General features: G+C 37.8%; 1 protein-coding gene across 2 annotated transcripts in view; it reads right to left on the reverse strand.

Annotated features, from left to right (window-relative positions):
• Positions 1 to 463: 463 nt before the first annotated feature.
• Ipk2 (Inositol phosphate kinase 2) overlaps positions 464 to 22699 on the reverse strand; it is a 121184-nt gene continuing 98948 nt past the window's right edge. For both annotated transcript variants that reach the window (XM_083141822.1, XM_083141823.1), the window contains exons 4-6: positions 17413 to 17537; positions 11032 to 11167; positions 464 to 1171 (exon numbers count right to left, since the gene is read on the reverse strand). In XM_083141822.1, the coding sequence (XP_082997948.1) occupies positions 612 to 1171; positions 11032 to 11167; positions 17413 to 17537 (821 nt within the window). In that variant the 3' untranslated portion in view covers positions 464 to 611. The remainder of the gene's footprint in view (positions 1172 to 11031; positions 11168 to 17412; positions 17538 to 22699) is intronic.

The raw sequence follows: 22699 nt of genomic DNA on the forward strand, positions 1-22699 counted from the left end.
AATCAGAACTGAGCTCTGGGTCACGAGTGAGATGTGAAGTACGCATCACTTCACATTTTTAAAGTCGATAACTATTCAACCGAGTGGAATAACGTTTCCTATAAAAAGGTTTTAGGTACAAAGGAATGGCGCTGCTTAACTTTATAATGTACACAATACACATATGGAAGAATATTTTATTTGTTTCAATTGTAAACACCATGCTCTCACCATAGATGGTGTGTAACTTGACGTGATTTTTGTACTGTGTATATTATACATTGTAATCGCAAAAGCCAACCGAAATGTAAATGTTACATTTACATGAAATGCTTCTGTCTAAAGTACTATTGGCTACAAGCTTTTTGGAAGCATTTACATACCATTTATGCTAGTAAAAATTTTGAATGAAATGCATCTGTCTAACGCAAGCAGACAGATCTGAAATCCTGCCGAGGCTCAACACTTACATAAAGCCATCAAATAACTAACTCCAATAAATATTTATTAAACTGTATAAATGCTTATGAAATAACAATATGTGCAATAGTAAAACTTTCGCTTTTATACATACATACAAAATTCTCTTCTTCGACAATACTGGAATCTTATTGTATCAGAACACACACAATCTATGGAACCTGTTCGAGAAGGGCCTCAAGAGTCTTCACAAGATTCTCCAATCCGTAGATGTAATTTGTGTCCATCTGACCATTTGCCGGCACCGCATGCGCAAAGTCAATCATCTTTACAACCGTAAAATCTTGGACGTTGCAAGAGCACGAGTTAAGCAACTCGTCCAACTCTGCTGAATAGTTCTCTTTCATGGCTTGCAAATCCTTCTCGTAATTGTTCACAAGAGAATGATTCTTGGATATGTTTTCAAAGTGGCTGTGCCAGCCGTTGCAGCTCTCCGGTTTCCTATGCGAAGCCCGATCACTATTCTGACTCGGAGAATGTGGACGAGGAAGGTTTGAGTTGACGTTCAGATTAGGGCCGCTGCTACTCTGGCACTCCGTCTTGAGGTAGTGTCGCAACTTACGGGCATCGTAGACAAGTAGTATTGACGATGCGTAGAACAAGAATTTCCTCTGATTTCTGCACCAGCGAAGGATCCGCCATAGCTTGGACAGAAACTGAAGGATTAACGTTCGACTAAGACCAGACTCTCCGTTCAGGTACAGTTTGAAAGCTGGAAAAAAAGAGAGAGATATTCTCATAAATACAGTGTGCAGCAGAGAGTTGGGTGATTTTAAATACTCCGCACTTAAGACAAAATAATTCACAATACATTAACAAAACATACATAATTAAGACAAAATGAATTATTTTATTCATGGAAGAAGAATCACCCCAAAAAATACAAATGCAATCCTTACATTTTGATTTATTTGAAAATAACATTACTAAGATGATCTCTATTTCATTCCACACATTCTATCAGTCTTTGGATCCGGGAAGATATGGATCAAATTCATAACCAATCTTTAAGTTCATTGAGGGTGCATGGGGGTTGGTTGGAAGAGTTTTGCTTTTAAATATCCAAGAAAATAATCATGCGGATAGATCCGGTGATGTGGCAGACCAAGGAATATCTCCGTTGTTGCTTTTGTAATATGCTTTTAGAGCGAATACATGCTGAGCTCAGTTCCACGACTTCATCATAAGTGAATGGTAAAGCAGGGGCTTCAAGATGGCGGTAGTCACTTGTTGCCTCTGATGCAACAACTAGCTATACCCAGTGTTGCAAAATCGCCCACTTCATTGCCCCACCCTGTATATACTACATCTGAAGAGTATGATACACGATCTAAGTTCAAACAATGTACTATTTACACTAATCATTTCAAAGATATGTTTTATGTTATAACAAGGCTGAGGATTGATAGGTACTAAAAACTCGGAAAATTGGCATGCAAAAAAGGCAACTGGGCACTAAAATTTATTTATTTAATTCCTATTTTATATGGTGGAGATTAAGGCTCAGGCCCAGGCTTACTCTCAACTGTAATATTGTGTCATAATTCACAATATTATATAAATTCAAAATATGATGTTGATGGACATCAACAGATTTTTATCATCATCCCAAATTAGGTATTAAAAAATAGAAACACTAGCATATCAAATTCCACAAACATAAAATTGAGAAAGTACATGTCAAATACAAAGCACACACTCTCATAGACACAAAAATCAAAGAAACACACGCCATCATGCACTAAAACCGTGAACTGAACATAGATAGTGGTCCGACACACCACGCCCTGGCTTCCGTTACTGCAGCAATTAACACCGGTGAACAGCAGACGACATATACGCAGACATACAGGTGACAGCAGCACACCTAGCGGTGATTTAGGAAGAAGAAACAGAAACGCGGCAAGCAACAACACAACGAATTCCAACGAGGATGGTGGCAGTGGCCACCGAAATTAATAGAAAATAATGTAAAACAGCTTTGTGGAAACGTGAGTACTTTAATTTTTCTGGTGTAATTGAATATTTTGAAGCAAAACTGTGATAAATTTATACTTATAATTCAAGGGTTCGGGTGTAAAACATAGCAAGTGACATTTTGGTCATATTTGAGTGACAAAGTAGAATGTGATATCCTTCAATTTTTGAGTGAAATTGCCATGTCATACAATTTGCATTGGAATCAGTGAAGCCTTCTGAAATGGGTAAGCACAAAACAAAAACAATTTATCTACAGTATAGCTTCTAACAACCTTTTTTCTTAATGAAGTCAGATATGACCAAAATGTCACTAATATTAATTAATATTTTGAAAAAAATATTAATTATTAGAAACAAATTTCAAGCATTGGTAGTGCTGTAGTTGAGGGTATATGCCATATACCCTCTGGTACAATGTGTATAAGTTTTACTTACGTTTAGTTTAGATTTATTTATGAAATTGGGCAATTGTCTAGTGAGTTTGTAATCTCAATGTGTCGCTTTGGTGCAAAATCTCCACAAATAATATTCTTCTTTCTTTTTCTCTGAAACAACTGGCGGCAGACTATGCGCTTATCATTAAAAACGACAACTGAAGTCTGTTGTATTTCAGTTTTAAACACTCGAAACAATGGAAGAAAAAATAATTCTTACATTTTCTGTTATTTCTTTTACATAAGTATTTTTCCCAAGATTTTCACTTTTAGTGTAATTAGTGCTAAATTTGTTAACGGTATACAAACTGATAATGCACAGAAGCAATATCAACAAGAAAATAAAATACAATAACATGCAGTACTGTAGCCCATAAAATCCATGTTTAAATGCGATCATTAAAATACACATTCATGTTCTTTTTTATTTTAACAATGCCTTCTCTATTCTACCTCTTTTATGCCAATTATGGGTATATCATAGTCATCAGTATTTTAACATGAGTGACATTTCTTGTGGAAGTTAAATGATTTCATCCAGTTGCCGCAATAGGGTGCTAAAACTAGGGGGACAAGGACAGTTTACTTCTGGGGGCAAAAAGTGGCAAAAGGTTGGGGGAAATTTTGGGACTACAGCTGTAACGTTTGCCTTACTTTTGTATTTACAAACCTTACACAAAAAAAAAAAGTGAAGAAAAGCGACGTTCATTTTTTTTTTAGCCATCGGAGGGCGTTCTCCCTCACGATGACTTCTGGTGCTGCCTCTAGCGGCGATTTCTGCCGCACAGGTTTGCTCGTAAAATACGCTGCACCGGGCAGCCAGTTTTCGCCTCTCGCTCTCCACCTCGTAGACCCGCTGCGAACGGCACATGCCTGTTCTTGTGCACGACATCTAGTCCTCGTCGGCAAGAGATAGTACTCCACCACCGTTTGTTGAAGTGAAGCCTGCCATACCAACCGTTAACAAGGAGAAGCTAGTTAAATGAGTATTGTGGAAGGATGGCGTTGCATTTTTGTGTGCATTGAACATTAGTGGTGAGGTACGTACAAAACTAACTCTTTGACCGTGATATGGGAATTTGATTACATCTTTCAATCTCGCCGTTCGCTGCTAAAATTCGATTACTTGCTTTTCACTTTTATGGAACTTTGAATAACGAATTCTACGAGAAAAACAATAGTTTCTCTTCCAGTTGTCGCCCCCCCCCCCCTTTGCCTTTTGTTTTTCACGGTCAACATTTTTTGACAAGTGTCTGAAACCAATGCACATGTTGGTGAGTGCGCGTTAATAAATGGAGCAAAAGAAAGAAAGGGCATGTATGCACGCGTAAACTCATACAATATTGCGAACGTGGTTATATAAACTGGTATTTGTAAATCCTACACAAAGCGTGACCAGCTGCATAATTGAACTATTTGTTAAACATTATATGCGCAGGCAGTGTATTAAACTTGACAGTGAAACATATCATTCTCGATCGCTCAAGACTTGTTTCAGCGACGTTAAATGTACGCACGTTCGTACTTGATAATAAGGGCAGTAGAAAATCGCGATTCCTGCCGTTTTGCCCCAGTTTACTTTCTCGTAGTTTAATAGCCAACCCGTCCATATTTTGGTAGCACTAGCGATGCAATAAGAAACAGGGTAAAAATAAACACAGTAGGTGCAGCTTAAGTAAAAGAGAGGTATTTTCTTGGTTAAGTAAAAGAGAGGCATTTTCTTGATTAAGTAAAAGAGAGGCATTTTCTTGATTAAGCAAAAGAGAGGCATTTTCTTGATTAAGTAAAAGAGAGGCATTTTCTTGATTAAGCAAAAGAGAGGCATTTTCTTGATTAAGTAAAAAGAGAGGCAGTCCTTGATTAAATAAAGGTAGCGGTGAGCATTCTTGCAAAACTGCACCTTCACGGTATTTTAGAGATACGAATCTGTGCATGCAAATTATTCTATTGTCTCATCCAGTAAAGAAATAAGGTTGTTGTTAAACTGATTAGTATATTTATGCTTGCTCGCTGTTTGTTAAAAAGGAAATGAAAATTTATGCGAGAAGGTTGAAATAGCGCGCAGGTCGCGCGGACTGTTGTTAATACTACATTGTTCGTTAAAATTGCTCCCAACTCTTGCCTTTTTGGGATTGTCTGTACTCGTAAAGTGTATTAAATTGGAACCTTGAATATATATATATATATATTTGTTAATTGAATTGTGGGGATCATTTAATTTGTATTGGTTATACGCTCTAGACAGTAAGACCCATATAACAGAAAATTGGTTGAAAGCCAACAGAAAATTGGTTGAAAGCCAAAATTGAAGTTAACAAAAAAGGCAGCTATTGAGGACATACGTTTTGTGAAAGTTGGGGGAGGAGAAAGGATATTACGTTGGGAGAACATCGTCATTAAACCTTGGTTACAGTGGAGAAGGCATGTATTGCTATCCGTTGTCGGACCCTTCGAAACTATTGCGCATATATGCTTAATTCACAAGTTTCTTTATTTCAGGGCTTTTTTTTTGTCTCGTGCTTCTTGTGCGTGCCGCCCGTAAACTCTCGCAGCACGGTGCAGGAAGTACGACACAAGAAAGAAAATATAACTTGTAACGTGAAGTGTGTGCATTAAATTTTTCTCTTTTTGCATATGTGATCGCCGCCTGGCCGTTTCCAATTAATTACTTGGTGCGGTCACGTTTTGACCACACTGTTACGTTACAAAATTGGTAGCAGAGCATGGTTTTATTTGATTCATTGTAGCAACATTACTGTTGTTACTATATAACCTGACAATTTTTTTCCCTCCCAATTGTTTTATGACCTCCCCCCTTTTTTTTAGGTAATCGATTTTTTTTTCCTTTTCAGGTCACCTTTTCTTTTCCAACATATTTACTGTTTTGCAACACTATCTTTTGTGCAATTTGTAACTGGGTGCAGTACAAAATTAGCAGCAGAGCTTTGTTTTTTTTTTTCCTTGATCTAACCAACCAACATTATACCTTTTCGTTATAATTGTAACGGAAATTTTTTTTTCCCTCCCATTAATTTTTGCCCCCCCTTTTTTTTCTCAGCTTTATTTTTCTGGTACTTATCCTTTCGTCCTTCAGTGGATATATATATATTTTTTTCCTGTTCCCGTATATTGATTTTTTTGACACACCATATTTAATTTTTACATTTTCCCTTGGTGTATACCTTCATTATATTTGTACAGGCTGCTTGCATAGCTATTTATGGCTCCTCCGGACGACGTAAAGGTTATTGACGCCGGTTGTCAAACTGCGTTGTCTCTGCCTGTCATGCCCCCTTTGGGTAATTCCAATTTGCCAGTATGTTCGGTTCCTTCCGCTCCACCTTTACAGCATCATTCTTCTCTCCCCCCTTTTTATAGATTTTCCGATTCTACGGTTCGTCCATCGTTTGCACTCCCCACCCGTCCATTGTTGACAACCCCCCTCCTTGTGTTCCAATTCCTTCTGTTTCCATACCTGCTCCTCAGACCTTGTGTTCTTTTGTTCCTTCCCAGTCACCCTTAGATACTATCAAAATGAAAAATCTCAATAGAGCGATTGACGCCTTACCGCTCTGCGATGGCATGGACCCCCCTAAGCTTTTCCTTTTTATGGTTGCCTTACAGCGCCTTATTGGGTATGGCCATTTTCCTTTGGAGTGGGTCTTGCATAATGCCTTCCGTCGCACCACAGGTTTTTTGGAAAATACCTGGTTGGAGGTTCTGTCTCAATCCCTTTCATGGGATGACCTCAAATCTACTATTTGGAACTGTTTGGTTCCTAACCATCAGTATCTCTTGTTAGTAAACCAATATGTCACGCGCCTTCAGCGACTTAATGAAAATCTCCATCCTTTTGTATGTGACATAGTCACTTCTGCTTCCGCTCTCGTGCTTGCTTGGGACGAAAACATCCTGTTACAGACGATTCTCCTCCATCTGAATCACATTTCCATGGGTTGCCTCCTTTTTCGCGGCCACCCCCAGTCCTTGGCGGAACTTACCCAATACGCGAAAGAGATTTTTGCTATAGAAACTAGCAAAACTGCTCACTGGAACAATTCCGTGACTTCTTTGGCGCCCATTCCTCACTCTCCCTCTCGGCCCGCTTCTCAGGATAATTTTCCATACTGTACCTATTGTCGCCGAAGGGGCCATTTAATTTCTGCGTGTCGCCGTCGTCCTACTTCTTCCCTTTTCACCGGTTCCGGTAATGTGCCGCGTCCTTCATAGAGCTTCCCTTTCGGTTCATAACATGTTTTGATATTATTACGTTGTAGTGCTCGGTTCATCCAACGTATATCCTGGCTCTTCTTCTTAGATAGTTCTTGTATGTATATATATTGTGTATTTTATTCTCAATGTGTATTTTTATGCACACATGTATTATCCATAAAATAAGTTTTTTTTGTGTATTTATGAGGGATTTTATTCATTCTTTGTAGAGGTGTTTATTAATACTGCTGATTATGCTCTATTGAAGATTGACTCTGTATATGTTGTGTATCCTAAGGTTATACCTGCTTTTTTGCATCTTTTTGTAATAGTGCTACCTTCCTTTTCCCTTCTGTAGTAATTTCCCTCCTCTACTTTCCTATTTCTTGCCTCTTCCTTCCTTCTTTTCTAGTTTTTGATTCTTGGTTTTTTTTCTTTTCTATGTTTTTACTCCTACGAGGATGTGATGTACTACTGGTGCTCTTTTGGGAAATGGTTGTGTTTTAAAACTCCCTTTACAACTCGCCGTAGCCTTTTGATGCATGCCTAGGAATGACCACGTAGCAGACATGTTTCAGTCAGTGTGATTGTTTCTGTCAAGAGAGAGTCGAATTTCGTCAGACATCTAGGTGTTTCGACCGGGAGGTGTGCACGATGTTCTGCGAATTGGAGGATCGACAACAGAATTGGTTTTCAAAATTTTGAACTTTACGTGTTATTAAGAAATTCGTCAGAGTTAGACTCTGATTGGTGATTACGATTCAGTGTGCTTTATCATGTGTCTTGTTAATCTTTGGGTTTTTTTTTACTAGCATTAATTGCTTTAACATTTCTTATATTGTTGGTCAATAACGGGTATATATTTGCATGCTTATATTTTTTGGTAAATTGCATTGCCTTCTCTATATCAGTGGGTTTTTTTTTGCTTTTCTAGTCGGGGGTATTTGTAACGTTTGCCTTACTTTTGTATTTACAAACCTTACACAAAAAAAAAAAGTGAAGAAAAGCGACGTTCATTTTTTTTTTAGCCATCGGAGGGCATTCTCCCTCACGATGACTTCTGGTGCTGCCTCTAGCGGCGATTTCTGCCGCACAGGTTTGCTCGTAAAATACGCTGCACGGGGCAGCCAGTTTTCGCCTCTCGCTCTCCACCTCGTAGACCCGCTGCGAACGGCACATGCCTGTTCTTGTGCACGACATCTAGTCCTCGTCGGCAAGAGATAGTACTCCACCACTGTTTGTTGAAGTGAAGCCTGCCATACCAACCGTTAACAAGGAGAAGCTAGTTAAATGAGTATTGTGGAAGGATGGCGTTGCATTTTTGTGTGCATTGAACATTAGTGGTGAGGTACGTACAAAACTAACTCTTTGACCGTGATATGGGAATTTGATTACATCTTTCAATCTCGCCGTTCGCTGCTAAAATTCGATTACTTGCTTTTCACTTTTATGGAACTTTGAATAACGAATTCTACGAGAAAAACAATAGTTTCTCTTCCAGTTGTCGCCCCCCCCCCCCTTTGCCTTTTGTTTTTCACGGTCAACATTTTTTGACAAGTGTCTGAAACCAATGCACATGTTGGTGAGTGCGCGTTAATAAATGGAGCAAAAGAAAGAAAGGGCATGTATGCACGCGTAAACTCATACAATATTGCGAACGTGGTTATATAAACTGGTATTTGTAAATCCTACACAAAGCGTGACCAGCTGCATAATTGAACTATTTGTTAAACATTATATGCGCAGGCAGTGTATTAAACTTGACAGTGAAACATATCATTCTCGATCGCTCAAGACTTGTTTCAGCGACGTTAAATGTACGCACGTTCGTACTTGATAATAAGGGCAGTAGAAAATCGCGATTCCTGCCGTTTTGCCCCAGTTTACTTTCTCGTAGTTTAATAGCCAACCCGTCCATATTTTGGTAGCACTAGCGATGCAATAAGAAACAGGGTAAAAATAAACACAGTAGGTGCAGCTTAAGTAAAAGAGAGGTATTTTCTTGGTTAAGTAAAAGAGAGGCATTTTCTTGATTAAGTAAAAGAGAGGCATTTTCTTGATTAAGCAAAAGAGAGGCATTTTCTTGATTAAGTAAAAGAGAGGCATTTTCTTGATTAAGCAAAAGAGAGGCATTTTCTTGATTAAGTAAAAAGAGAGGCAGTCCTTGATTAAATAAAGGTAGCGGTGAGCATTCTTGCAAAACTGCACCTTCACGGTATTTTAGAGATACGAATCTGTGCATGCAAATTATTCTATTGTCTCATCCAGTAAAGAAATAAGGTTGTTGTTAAACTGATTAGTATATTTATGCTTGCTCGCTGTTTGTTAAAAAGGAAATGAAAATTTATGCGAGAAGGTTAAAATAGCGCGCAGGTCGCGCGGACTGTTGTTAATACTACATTGTTCGTTAAAATTGCTCCCAACTCTTGCCTTTTTGGGATTGTCTGTACTCGTAAAGTGTATTAAATTGGAACCTTGAATATATATATATTTGTTAATTGAATTGTGGGGATCACTTAATTTGTATTGGTTATACGCTCTAGACAGTAAGACCCATATAACAGAAAATTGGTTGAAAGCCAAAATTGAAGTTAACAAAAAAGGCAGCTATTGAGGACATACGTTTTGTGAAAGTTGGGGGAGGAGAAAGGATATTACGTTGGGAGAACATCGTCATTAAACCTTGGTTACAGTGGAGAAGGCATGTATTGCTATCCGTTGTCGGACCCTTCGAAACTATTGCGCATATATGCTTAATTCACAAGTTTCTTTATTTCAGGGCTTTTTTTTGTCTCGTGCTTCTTGTGCGTGCCGCCCGTAAACTCTCGCAGCACGGTGCAGGAAGTACGACACAAGAAAGAAAATATAACTTGTAACGTGAAGTGTGTGCATTAAATTTTTCTCTTTTTGCATATGTGATCGCCACCCGGCCGTTTCCAATTAATTACTTGGTGCGGTCACGTTTTGACCACACTGTTACGTTACACAGCACTGGGCATTGGTATTGGTGAGAATTGGTGAGAGTATGTTCATCGGTTTTGGTATGAGCATAGTCCTACAAAATACGAGGGTCACTATTTATATTTTGAGCCTAACAATGAAAAAACAGGAATTTGGCATTGAAAACTGCTTTATTGTTTTTCGAAGTATTCTCCTTTATGGTCAATACACTGGGTTCATCAAACACCCAAGCAGTCGACTGCTGTTTACGTTCCGGCTCATATGCATATATCCATGATTCGTCACCTGTTACAATCTTATATACGTCTTTTGAAGCACCACGATTGTGTTTATTGAGCATTTGTTTGCACCAATTGACGCGAGCGTCTTTTTGAGTTTTTGTCAAATTGTGTGGGATCCAACGAGAACATACCTTTCTCACAGCTAAATGATCATGTAATATTTTATATATGCTGGTGGAACTAATGCCTATGGTTGACTCAATCTCACAGTATGTCACATGACGATCTTGCAGTATTAGGTTTTGCACAGGATCAATGTTTTCTTGAACAACAACTGATTTTGGATTACCTTAGCGAATCTCGTCGGTGAGCGAATGGCGGCCAAGATTAAATTCGTTATACCAGCGTTTCACAGTGGCTTCATCGCCAAATGTGGAAGTAAGTTGATCAATGCACTCTTGTCTTGATAATCCACGTCGAAAATCGTAAAAAATCATCGCACGAAAATGTTCACGAGTTAATTCCATTTCATTGTTGTCGCGCAATCTCCAAGGCAACATAAACAACACAAATCAAGCTATTGACAAAACATTTAAAGTACGTTATGGTCAATAATGCCAGACGATTCCGTGCAAACGTCAAATCGCGCCTAACTTCAATCAGTGTTGCCAAGGCTCAAAATATAATTAGTGACCCTCGTATTGATACCATCTTCATTATTACAAAAATGTACTGTGACTACTACATTTAACAGGATATCTTACCATCTTTCACTTTGTCTTCTGTTAAATTCTTTCCGTATTCCTTTCCCAGTTTGAGAACTTCTCCACTTGTGAGATGGTAAGTCTGGAGTCCTGGAATGCAGAAGCCAAGAACTTGCTTTGTCTGCCGGTATTTAGTCTGAAATAAAAAGATACATTATAACGTCTGCTTCAGACAGCTCGATTAGTGGCTTAGTGTCAAGTTTCATCAGCACAACATTCATTTTTATGCATTTTCCAGTGTTTTTTTTAAATTTAAAATATCTTTCTTCAAACCAAAATCCCTCCTCTTTAGTCACCAAATCAATATTTAGATATATTTTCACCTCAATTAAAATCAATGCAGGAATAGATAAAATATAAATAAAATCAATGCATTCACTCCCCTCAGCTTGGAAAATTTTGAAGCCTCCCCAACGGTGTAGTGGTAGTGTCGTCGGCTTGTAATGTGTACCTGGTGGAGGATCATAGTGGTTTGGACCCCACTTTAAACTGTGGGTCCACTCCCAATTAGCATTTCTGTGCATGAGTGCACTTAAAACACCAACTCAAGATTGGAAAATTTACATGTTCAGAGTGTCTCCACATTCATAAAAAAAAAAAAAAATTCCCAGACTTTTCCAGAATGAAGTCATTAGGGCAATTCATCTGTGTATTTAAACATGTGCATAAGAAGGCAACTACTCCCTCTGTCCCATAATTATTGTCCGGTACACTTTTTTTTGTTGCTCATAATAATTGTCCGATAGGCAAACTGTGACATTGGTGTATACAGAAGAAGAAAATTAAACACGGGAATGAGTCATACAACGTTAGGTTACTCAAGGATCAGTACAAATTGGCCGATCAAGTATCCAAAAGAACCTAAATAAAAAGACACAATTTTGGCATACCGGACTATAATTATGGGACAGAGGGAGTATATTTTAGCAAACACTGCACTTAGAATCACTTAACCAAATTTTTAGAATACGTATTAACTTCACATATAAAAGTGATACCAACAGTATTGACTCACGGTTAACAAATAATTCTTTGTTACATAGTATAAATATTATATGTAGCATATTTATTATAATACATAATTATAATAACATTTCGTAGTAAAATCTGTACTCTAACCGAACCAAAAACGCAAAACAAGAAAGTGGAAAATTCTAATAGCCGCTTACTGTAATACGAGGGTCACTATTTATATTTTGAGCCTAACAATGAAAAAACAGGAATTTGGCATTGAAAACTGCTTTATTGTTTTTTGAAGTATTCTCCTTTATGGTCAATACACTTTTGCATTCGTTCGAACCATTTGTCAAAGCAGTTTTTCCAATCTTCTTGAGACACCTCCATAAAAATGGTTTTTGAACGCATCAACGGCATCTTCCGCCGACGAAAATCGTTGTCCACGCAATTTATTCTTGACATACGGGTACAAGAAGAAGTTTTTGGGTGCCAAATCAGGACTGTACGGTGGATGACCCATCAATTCAATTTTTTGACTATTCATAAATTCAGTTGTTAGACGAGATGTGTGACAGCTGGCATTGTCTTGATGAAGAATGATCCAACGGCGTTTGTTTGTTTTCCGTATTTGACCGAAGACCTCTGGCAAACAAATTGTTGTGTACCATTCAGAGTTGACCGTTCTACGTTCCTCTAAACGCACAGTTGCCACATGACCAGTTTTCCCGAAAAAACAGGCAACCATTTGTTTCGATGTGCTTCGAGCGCGAACAACTTTTGTTGGATTGGGTTCATCTTGAAACACCCATACAGTCGACTGCTGTTTACGTTCCGGCTCATATGCATATATCCATGATTCGTCACCTGTTACAATCTTATATACGTCTTTTGAAGCACCACGGTTGTATTTATTAAGCATTTGTTTGCACCAATTGACGCGAGCGTCTTTTTGAGTTTGTCAAATTGTGTGGGATCCAACGAGAACATACCTTTCTCACAGCTAAATGATCATGTAATATTTTATATATGCTGGTGGAACTAATGCCTATGGTTGCCTCAATCTCACAGTATGTCACATGACGATCTTGCAGTATAAGGTTTTGCACAGCATCAATGTTTTCTTGAACAACAACTGATTTTGGACGACCTTCGCGAATCTCGTCGGTGAGCGAATGGCGGCCACGATTAAATTTGTTATACCAGCGTTTCACAGTGGCAAAGGATGGGGCTTCATCGCCAAATGTGGAAGTAAGTTGATCGATGCACTCTTGTCTTGATAATCCACGTCGAATATCGTAAAAAATCATTGCACGAAAATGTTCACGAGTTAATTCCATTTTATTGTTGTCGCGCAATCTCAAGGGCAACATTAACAACACAAATCAAGCTATTGACAAAACATTTGAAGTACGTTATGGTCAATAATGCCAGACCATTCCGTGCACACGTCAAATCGCACCTAACTTCAATCAGTGTTGCCAAGGCTCAAAATATAAATAGTGACCCTCGTACCATTTCTACATAAAAATAGTTCAGAACACTGCCTTTTCCAAGAGTATAATGTACAATTTCTGCTGTAGCTACTGATAATACTCAGTATATCAAATTGAAGTATAGTTGGTCCACAACAAATTTAAAATTTCTTGCTTGTCTTTTTTCCCTTATCTGTTCGAAAACCTAATTTTGGTGCACCACTACAAAAATGTTGATTTTCCAGAAAGACACGAAAGTTCCCTGACATTTCAATGACTTAACCACAATTTTCCCCAACTAGTAGATACCCTGAAGTGTCATTGTTGCCTTGCTGAATGATACAAATATCACCAACAAACCCCACCTAACAAGTTCCACTTCCATTCCCAATATATTGTATTATACAGCATGTGTGGCTTAAAAGTACAATAAAAGAAAAAAAAATCATTATGTGTAATATTTAACCAAGAGCACCTTAAGCCTTACGTAGTTTCAAAGGTAATCTCAAAATGTTTTTTTCCCCACCCTTGCAAAATGCCAGCACTCGTTCGATTGTGTGCACGTGCGTGCATGCACAAACTGAACTGAACAGTCGTAGCGTCAGTAGCCATGTGTACTCCGCAGAAGGTATGGTGTGTTCTTGCTCTCGCCGAGTTGAAGTCCGTTAAGTGTACCAGACATGAGTTTGTGACCTTCCTGATCAACGACATTGCATTTGTGCTGCAATCTGAAATGTAACTCCAGTTATGCTGAACAACAAATGTGCGGAGCTTGAATACAGATTGGACATCTGTAGAGCAACTAATGATGCTCATATTGAGGTGTACTAGGTATGTAAACAAACTTTTTGAGTTACTCTATAGGTAGAAGAAAACTCTACGGAAATATCTTAATAAACTTAAATGTTATAAAATTTTCTTTTATTGTACTTTTAAGCTGGACACACTGTATTGTATGTCTCACCGTCTCTCGGACAGTGTTCAACTACCTCCATTTCTCCTACTCCATGGGAAATCACAGTCATAACTCTTGGGGTTTCGGAACCACAGACAAAGAAGGGCTGCTTCTGAGTGGGTGGAGGAGGTGCACTTGTTCCCACAAGGCACAGAGAGAGATGGGAGGTGAAGAAAAGGATCAAAATGGTAATTTTAACTAAGATAGCAGAAAACAGAAACAAGGTGTGGCGATACACTTGGCTGCCAACTGTGGCATGCACTGCAAGAAAGGGATGGGCAAAAGGCATTATGGAATGAAGTAACATGGAATGGTTAAGTGGAAGAGAAGGTATTAATGCCTTAACTTCGCCATGTAAATAAAGTTGTTAATAAATAATAAATACCGTATTTACTCATCTATAATGCGCACTTTTTTTCCAAAATTTTTGCACCCAAAAACTGTGGTGCGTATTATGCACAGAAATTTTTTTTCGTGTTTACGGAACCCTATCATGTTATATATCGTTGTAAAGCTTGAATTCTGTAGTTTGTGAATATGGCAACAGTATTCCATTCAAGATGGTGACACTAATGTGCAATCCAGTTGAAATAAGCTCATCACAAAATGAAGGAACGTTCTGATTTTTGTGGTACTTTGGATGAAAGAAAAGATAAGGAGGAAGAAAATAATAATTAAAATGTATTACTGGCCAAATAATATGACATATATGGAGTGTGAAAATGGCTTAATGAAAGAAATCTTGTTCTGCTAACTGCTAGTTTGAGGGTCCTGAATGGGCCTCTTATAAATGTTACATTAGTCATGGAAAAAGTATATATATACTGAAGTTTTTAGAAAAAGTAGAGAGAAAATGAGCAACACCATGCATAAAAGTTTGAAGGCCATTTTCCACGATTCTTCAATTTGTAATGTAATGTTCTGAGACACAAGAAAAGCAGTGCTGTTCTGGCAGAATTCGAGCATGCACCTCCCATCACATGGAATGTATCAGCGGTATTTGTTGGGTGAGAAAAAACAGAAAATAACTTCCTGGCCACTGCAAATCCATACTGTAATTTTGATCTACCTTTCTACTATTACAGAATAAACATAATGGTTAAAGAGTGAAAACTTTAGAATGCTGAGTGGAGGGAGAGGGGGGAAGTGGCTTGGGTTGGTGACTTACTGTTTACACAAGAGGATAATCTCCTCTTGGTCTACATAACAAGTGACTCACTGAATAGATATGACGTCACTATCTCTTGATTGGTATAGCAACAGCTATACAACCTACAACTAAGAAAGCAATTTCTTGAACCTGGATTATACTGCGCATTATACAAGAGATAACATTTTAGTCACTTTTCTCCATCAAATACCAGGGTGCGCATTATACACGTGTAAATACAGTAAAATAAATAAATAACACTGAATGCAACAGTGGGCAATTGCAGCAAATGACGTTTTTCATTAAAATAAACATTAATTTACCATTTTCAGTACTTATCACAAATGAGAATTATGATAATAAATAAACTGTTCTACCCCTGAGAGGCATCTCTCTTTTATTTTTGAAATCGCTACAACTTGCAAAATTCCCACTGATCTAGAAAAGTTGGGAAAATTGACGAGATAAAAATGGTCTAGAAATTTATTAAAAAATACCTGGGAAAACATCTGGGAATTTGACTTGGGAAATTCTCTTAAAGTTTACTCTCCAAACCAAGTGCACAAAGTGAAAAAATATTATACTCTTTCATGTGATCTGTCAGTTTTGTGTGGATCTCTGTTACACAATAGCAGGCAAATCAGCATTGAATAAGAAATTTTGAAGCTTGGAATAAATTTACCCAGGTTTAGATTTAATATAAATTAATATATTTTTATGCCATGGAAATAATTTCTGCAAAATTACAAAGATACTAGAATAAATTATGAAACTTAATGGGAGTTCAGAAATTATACATATATGTGCATTCAATATATTTTTCAATGTCAATTAGTTTTCCCTTGTATGCCACTGCATATTTTAAAAGTGAAACCTATTTGTTATGTCATACACACAGTATGCAAAAGAAGTTCCCGTACCCCTACTTGAATGTATCCTGTTGCGACCATGTTGAAAATTGGCCAGTATTCGGTTCATTGGCAAAGATTTTGTTTTCAAGGTTGGCATCCCTGTTCTGAAGGTAACATTGAATTTGTATGGCAGTTGTTGCACCATAGCTGATGTGAGCGGACATAGTTCCAGTGCTGAGGAATAGCTAATAAATGTGTGGGTGAATGAACAACGTGTAATGTACTTTAACATAATATGAAGTTCGCAAGTATGTTATAATGTAAATAAATAGATACATATGTCATAATAAATAAATATGTGTCCTATGTATCTAGAGGTAATATGCAAGGACGTATTTAGAAGGGGAGGCCAAGAAAGACTGACCAACTACTAAAATTCGATAATGAAAATATAATTATTTTAGCATTTCTTATATAATCAATAGTTAATTTATTTCCACCGAACGTATTGGAAGGAATTGGGATCATATGGCTTTGAAGAACATTACCAAAGGTTTAGGCACTTAAGATATTATCCATAACATACTAATGAGAAACTTATTTTCGTCAATTGGATCTGACTCCTTTGTCATTCAATAAATATTCAATTCTTTATCCATTTGACGTTAATTTTCTTGCGAGGGTAGTTGCTTTTATGCAAAATTTTGCCGGCCTTAACTACACGTAAGCTAGATAATAGATACGTGTTGTTATATCTCCGCTCTTATAATGTATTTATATCTATTCATGGAATAATAATACAATATGAATTAATTTATATATTAATATTATTTTAATTTAATTAAATATAATTATGCTAATTATATTATTGTTATAATTATTTAGAGACTTGGTCGGACCCTACCCAAAATATATTTCTGCCATATGTACTATGTAATATGATGTAGGGGTATGGGGATTTTTGTACATTTTGTATAATGTAATTACAGCACTTACATCTTCAGCCTGTTGCTTTTCTGGAGTTGCAAAGGGATCCCATGTCTGCTTCCCAATTTTAACATCCATTATACACGGTTCACTCACGCCTTCTGTTAGATCTTCCAACAATAGGAACCTCACATCTGCAAAAACAAAAACAAAAAAGATGATTAAAAACTGGAATAAATCCTGTCTATTCATTTTCGTTTTTTACAGCCTGTTCATATTTATTTTTGTCATGATTTGACTATGTGTGTTGGCCTTCGTTAATCGTGTGTATGTCTTATCCCTCTCAAGAAGAGGTCATTTTAACTAGACTTCAAATTACACAGCCGTCACACTCATGGTAATTTAATGCAAGGGCTGGACCCTCCGTTGTGTCATGTATGTAATATTACTTTAGTGTTCGGCATATTCTTCTTGAATGTGCCAACGATGCCATAGTGGTAGCCTTGTTGCCTTGCAATTCAAGGGGCCCGTTTCAATACCTGGTGAAGGCTCATAGTGGTTCAGATTTCACTTTAAACTGTAGGTCCAGTCCCAATTAGCCCTAATATGCATAAAGTGGACTCAAAACAAAAAAAAACAATCAAATTGAATGTGCAGATTTTACTTTACTCAGACGAGTTTAAAATTTCCCCAATGATTTGTCATCCAGGTTGGGAGATAATGACAATGTTTTAGCAAATGTTCTTAGCTTTTTGAGAAGAGTAGGCCTTTTTACACGGTTTCTGAGGAAGTTTTATAGAACGACCTTACCTTTTTAATGTGTTGCGCTTGCTCTGTGCAGGTACCTTTACACGGCTTCTTTAGCTTTAAGATAGACTTTAGATAGGTGATTTTTCCTCGTATACTTAGAAGGGTGTAAAAAAATGGTCACACATATGGAAACACCCCAAAATTGTAACTCAATCAATTAATCTTATTATTGTACTTGCTGATGATTACACCTGTACAGTGGTCTGACCCATGTCTGTCTCACTGCCTTGTCTTAATTATTTTGCAATGCACATGCGCAATAACAAAATTCACATTTGGTAGGGCATTGTTACGGTCTTGGAAGAATTGCATATTTCTTAAAGGAGTTCACTCTGTTAAGGTCACACTTTAATATTAGGCCTGCATCACCAAAGTAGTTTTTGAAAACCTGCTATGATATTCCAAATTATGAAAAATTACATCCATTTAGAATTCTTCTATAGCTGTAGACATATATGTGATACAAAGTAGGCTTTAGTGCAACAAGACTTTCACTGCATGGCTTCAATTATTTCCAACAAAAGATATATATTTCAATGATTAAGAAACATTGTTATAGTTAATGTATGTACTGTGTACCTCACCATGAACTGCCAAACAGAATTACCACCAAATAATCAAGGGGCATATGTCAATAATTCTATAGTTTGTGGGTTTTTGAATGAAGGGAATATATGACTACCGGGAATATGTTGCTAGTGTGGCACGCAATAACGTACTACCAGGCGTTTTGCTCGCAATTGTGGCAGAAGGCCTGTGTGACGTCATAAATGCAAGATGGCTACCGCTTCATGCACTAACTAGAAATTCCATCATAATTCCTTTAATAGTGGTTTTGCAAAAATGTTTATAGATACATGTTCTGTTCAAAATTGAAAAAGAAAGATAATTATTTCTTACAGGTTTTTTTCATATCTCACACTGTTATGGATATATATCTAGTGAAACTATTTCGTGCCCTTTTCTGCAAGGATTCTCTGCATATTTTACACTTTACATAACATTCTGGCATATAAAGAGGGAAAATTACTGCCTGTGATATTTTGTTGTTGCCTACTATTGTGGCGTATTGCCTGTGTGACATCATACATCCAAGATGGCTGCCTCTGCAGACATTAACGAACAAAATCGACTCTATCTCCTTAACTCCTTTAGGAGTATTTGTAAGTTTGTTGGGTTTTTACATGAAGGGAAGACATGTGTATGGAGGATGCTTTCATTTGTAGGCATGCAATCATGTATTACAATGTGTCATTGTAATAGTTCCAACGACCCTAGGAGATCCGGAAAATTTTACCCCAGCAAATCCACTAGTAACTCCAGTACACACTCAACCAGAATGATACTTTCTATTTGCCATACATGACGTCTGAAATCCAATATGGCCACCATGGGGGTTCTGCACATGATGTACTGTTCATATTCTGATTTAGAGTTTTGATTATCAGATTTTTCCAGAGGTATTTTCTGTTAATAATTGAAAAGTGAAAAATATTATAATTTTTATAACTACAGTAGTATCCAAAAGTTAAGCATAACTAAGATATGAGAAAATGTTTTATTAATAAAGTGACAGAACCGCATAAAACATAGTGAAAATTAATCAAAAAGCTTTTGTATAGGGTGAAGTTACCCGTATCAGCTACACAACCTTTCAACAACGTAGCACGCTATTTACAAGGTGGTTCAAGAGTTCTACAGGCAGCTGGTTCCATGAAGAGGGGTGTGGACCTCTGGAAATGTCTTTGTTGGAGGATCACGAGCTAACTCATCTCCTTAAGACACTACAGAATTTACGTCTGGGGACCTTGGTGGCCAGTTCATGCGGTGGATTTATTCACCTTCAAGAAAGTCATCCATCAATTTGGTTCGATGCGCACATGTATTATCATCTTTTCATCCTTGAAGTTGAAGTCTGAGCCGACTGCGCCTCTGAAAAGTCGCACATGTTGTTGGAGTACCTCGTTTCTGTGCCTCTGGGCAGTAAGAGTACCCCCAACAGAGAAGTACAGTTCTGTACGTCCACTGAGCATGATGTCTTCCCACACTAGTACTCCATCTCTACCAAACTTATCCCTTTCCACGATACTCTTTGGATTAAATCGTGATCGAGGTTCTCTCGAGATGAATGTGCGACGGGAATCATTTTGCAAACTGAATCTGAACTGATCTGTGAAAGAGCACGTTCCTCCATTCTTTCAGGGTTCAATTTCGATGATGTTGACTCCACTGTAAGCGGATCCTTCTGGCGAGAGAAACTCTAACCCCTGAGGTGGCTGAAAGCTTTGAGGACAGTTGTCTTGCAGGAATTGTCCGGTTTCGTCGTGCAGTTAAAGCCAGATATTGGCTTTGTTGTGGCGTTGCTACTCGTTGACAACCTTGTTCTGGCCCACCATGAACATCTACTGTGTCTTGGAACCCTCGCCAAAGCCTGGAAATGACTGTGGCACAGTCAAAGCTGACGTGACTTCAGTCTGTGTTTGACATGCTTCCAGACGTACGATGATTCTTCGCTGACGTCTTTGTGCCATGTGCTTACTGTACATTGAACACTTTACCAAGAGATTGTCCTCCGATTACAATGAGCGTTCAATACAGAATGAGGCACTCTTGTTCTGATATGTTGTGTTTTGTTTACCTTTCAATCTCGAGCCTATTTGACACTAGCAGTACTGTTGAGTATGTGCGTAAGGTGAGTTACATTCCTTGATGATTATTTATGGTGATCGTGCAGGTCTTCCTCTTCCCTTTTTCTACTTTTTGAACACTACCGTATTATGGTAAAGGAGTAATGACGTCGCCTGTGAGTTCCTCATTCAACATTCTCTGGAGCTCTAGGCAGTGTCAATATGACAGGAATGATCTTCTTGTCATCCTCATTTTCTCATCAACAAAATATTGTGATTGGTAGATTTGGATGATCCTTTTCTGCTTTTATTTGACACCAATACTTGGAAGTAACTCCTTCTGATAAAAAGTGTGATGGGATCTTTGGTTAGAGCAAGCCGTGAGCCTTGGAACATCCCTTTTCGCGAACAGATACCATTGCAATTTGCCGAAATATTTGATTTTGGTGTCATGCAAAATCCTGTCAGCATATTCGGGATGTAAGAGACGCCCAAATATCAACCTCACTTCCATGAAGTACACCCTCTACTGCATTTTGCAGACTAACATTGCTCTGACGTCTAGGGTGTTCCCAATGTCAGAGTGGTATTGTTGTCACCTTGTAATCAAGGGGTCCCCGAGTTCAATACCCGGTGAAGGCACATATAGCGGTAAAGATTCTACTTTAATTGTAGGTCCAGTCCCCATTAGCCTTACTAATAAAACATCAACTAAATCAATCAATGCTCTAGCATCTAGACCCATGGGACTTGAATTGTGTGCTGCCCATATGTGTTTGTGAATGTCCTTTCATCTATTTCATCTGATAATTCATTTGAATCTTTGAAATTAGCCAAAAGTAGCAGAAACTAGAAGTAAAATAGTCAATTCATTCATTCATTCTGACATCTTGTTCATCGATTCCATGAGAACAAAGATTTGCAAGTAGATTCAAGCACGTCATTTTCTACGCCATCAAATGCATTCAACAACCACTTTTGTGCCTTCTTTGCAAGTACAAACACAAACCGGGATACCATTAATAGTGTGAACGCTGTCACCAAAGTGTCCCTTACACCTTTCACTAGAAGGAATTACTTCCAAGTATTGGAGTGAAATAACAGCAGAAAAGGAACATCCAAATCTACCCAGCCCAATAGGTTGTTGAATGGAGAAAGAGGAAAATGAGGATGAAAAAAAAGATAATTCTTGTCATATTCACACTACGTAGAACTTCAGAGAAGATTACAGTTGACTTGTGGTTGTGGAAAGAGGAAATGTTCATGCATATGCCGGGATCAGTCACTGTGACGTACTGAACTGTGTCTTTGTAGTACAGGTGAAGAAAAGTGTGAAAACAATGACTTACAGGACAGACACTCAGATCGGAGTGACGAGGAATTTGAATAAAGTGACTATATTGATGACATGATATTTTACAAATGATTACAACCACTCTCAATCTTGATGACAGGTGAGCCGCTTAAATTTCAAAATAAAATGTGGAATTCACAGGCGATGTTATTACTCCTTTATTGTAATATTTATAATAATAGTAATGATAATTATAACAATAATATTTTTTACTTGTTATTTATTAACAGAAAATGCCTCTGGAAAAATCTGACAAATGAACTCTAAATCAGGTTATGGACAGTGTTTCATGTGCAGAACCTCAAAGGTGGCCATCTTGGATTTGGGAAGTCATGTATGGTCTCTCTGACACATTATCCAGCAAAACACCTGTAGTAATGCATGATTGCATGCCTCCAAATGAAAGCATCCACCATACACATGTCTTCCCTTCATGTAAAAACCCAACAAACTTACAAATGGTCAAAATTACTCCTAAAGGAGTCAGGAGATACGGTCGATTTTGTTTGTTAATGTCTGCAGAGCCAGCCATCTTGGATGTATGATGTAACACAGGCAATACGCC

This window comes from Lepisma saccharinum, chromosome 20 (assembly GCF_977018435.1).
Source record: "Lepisma saccharinum chromosome 20, izLepSacc3.1, whole genome shotgun sequence".
In the NCBI taxonomy this organism is placed as follows: Eukaryota; Metazoa; Arthropoda; class Insecta; order Zygentoma; family Lepismatidae; genus Lepisma; species Lepisma saccharinum.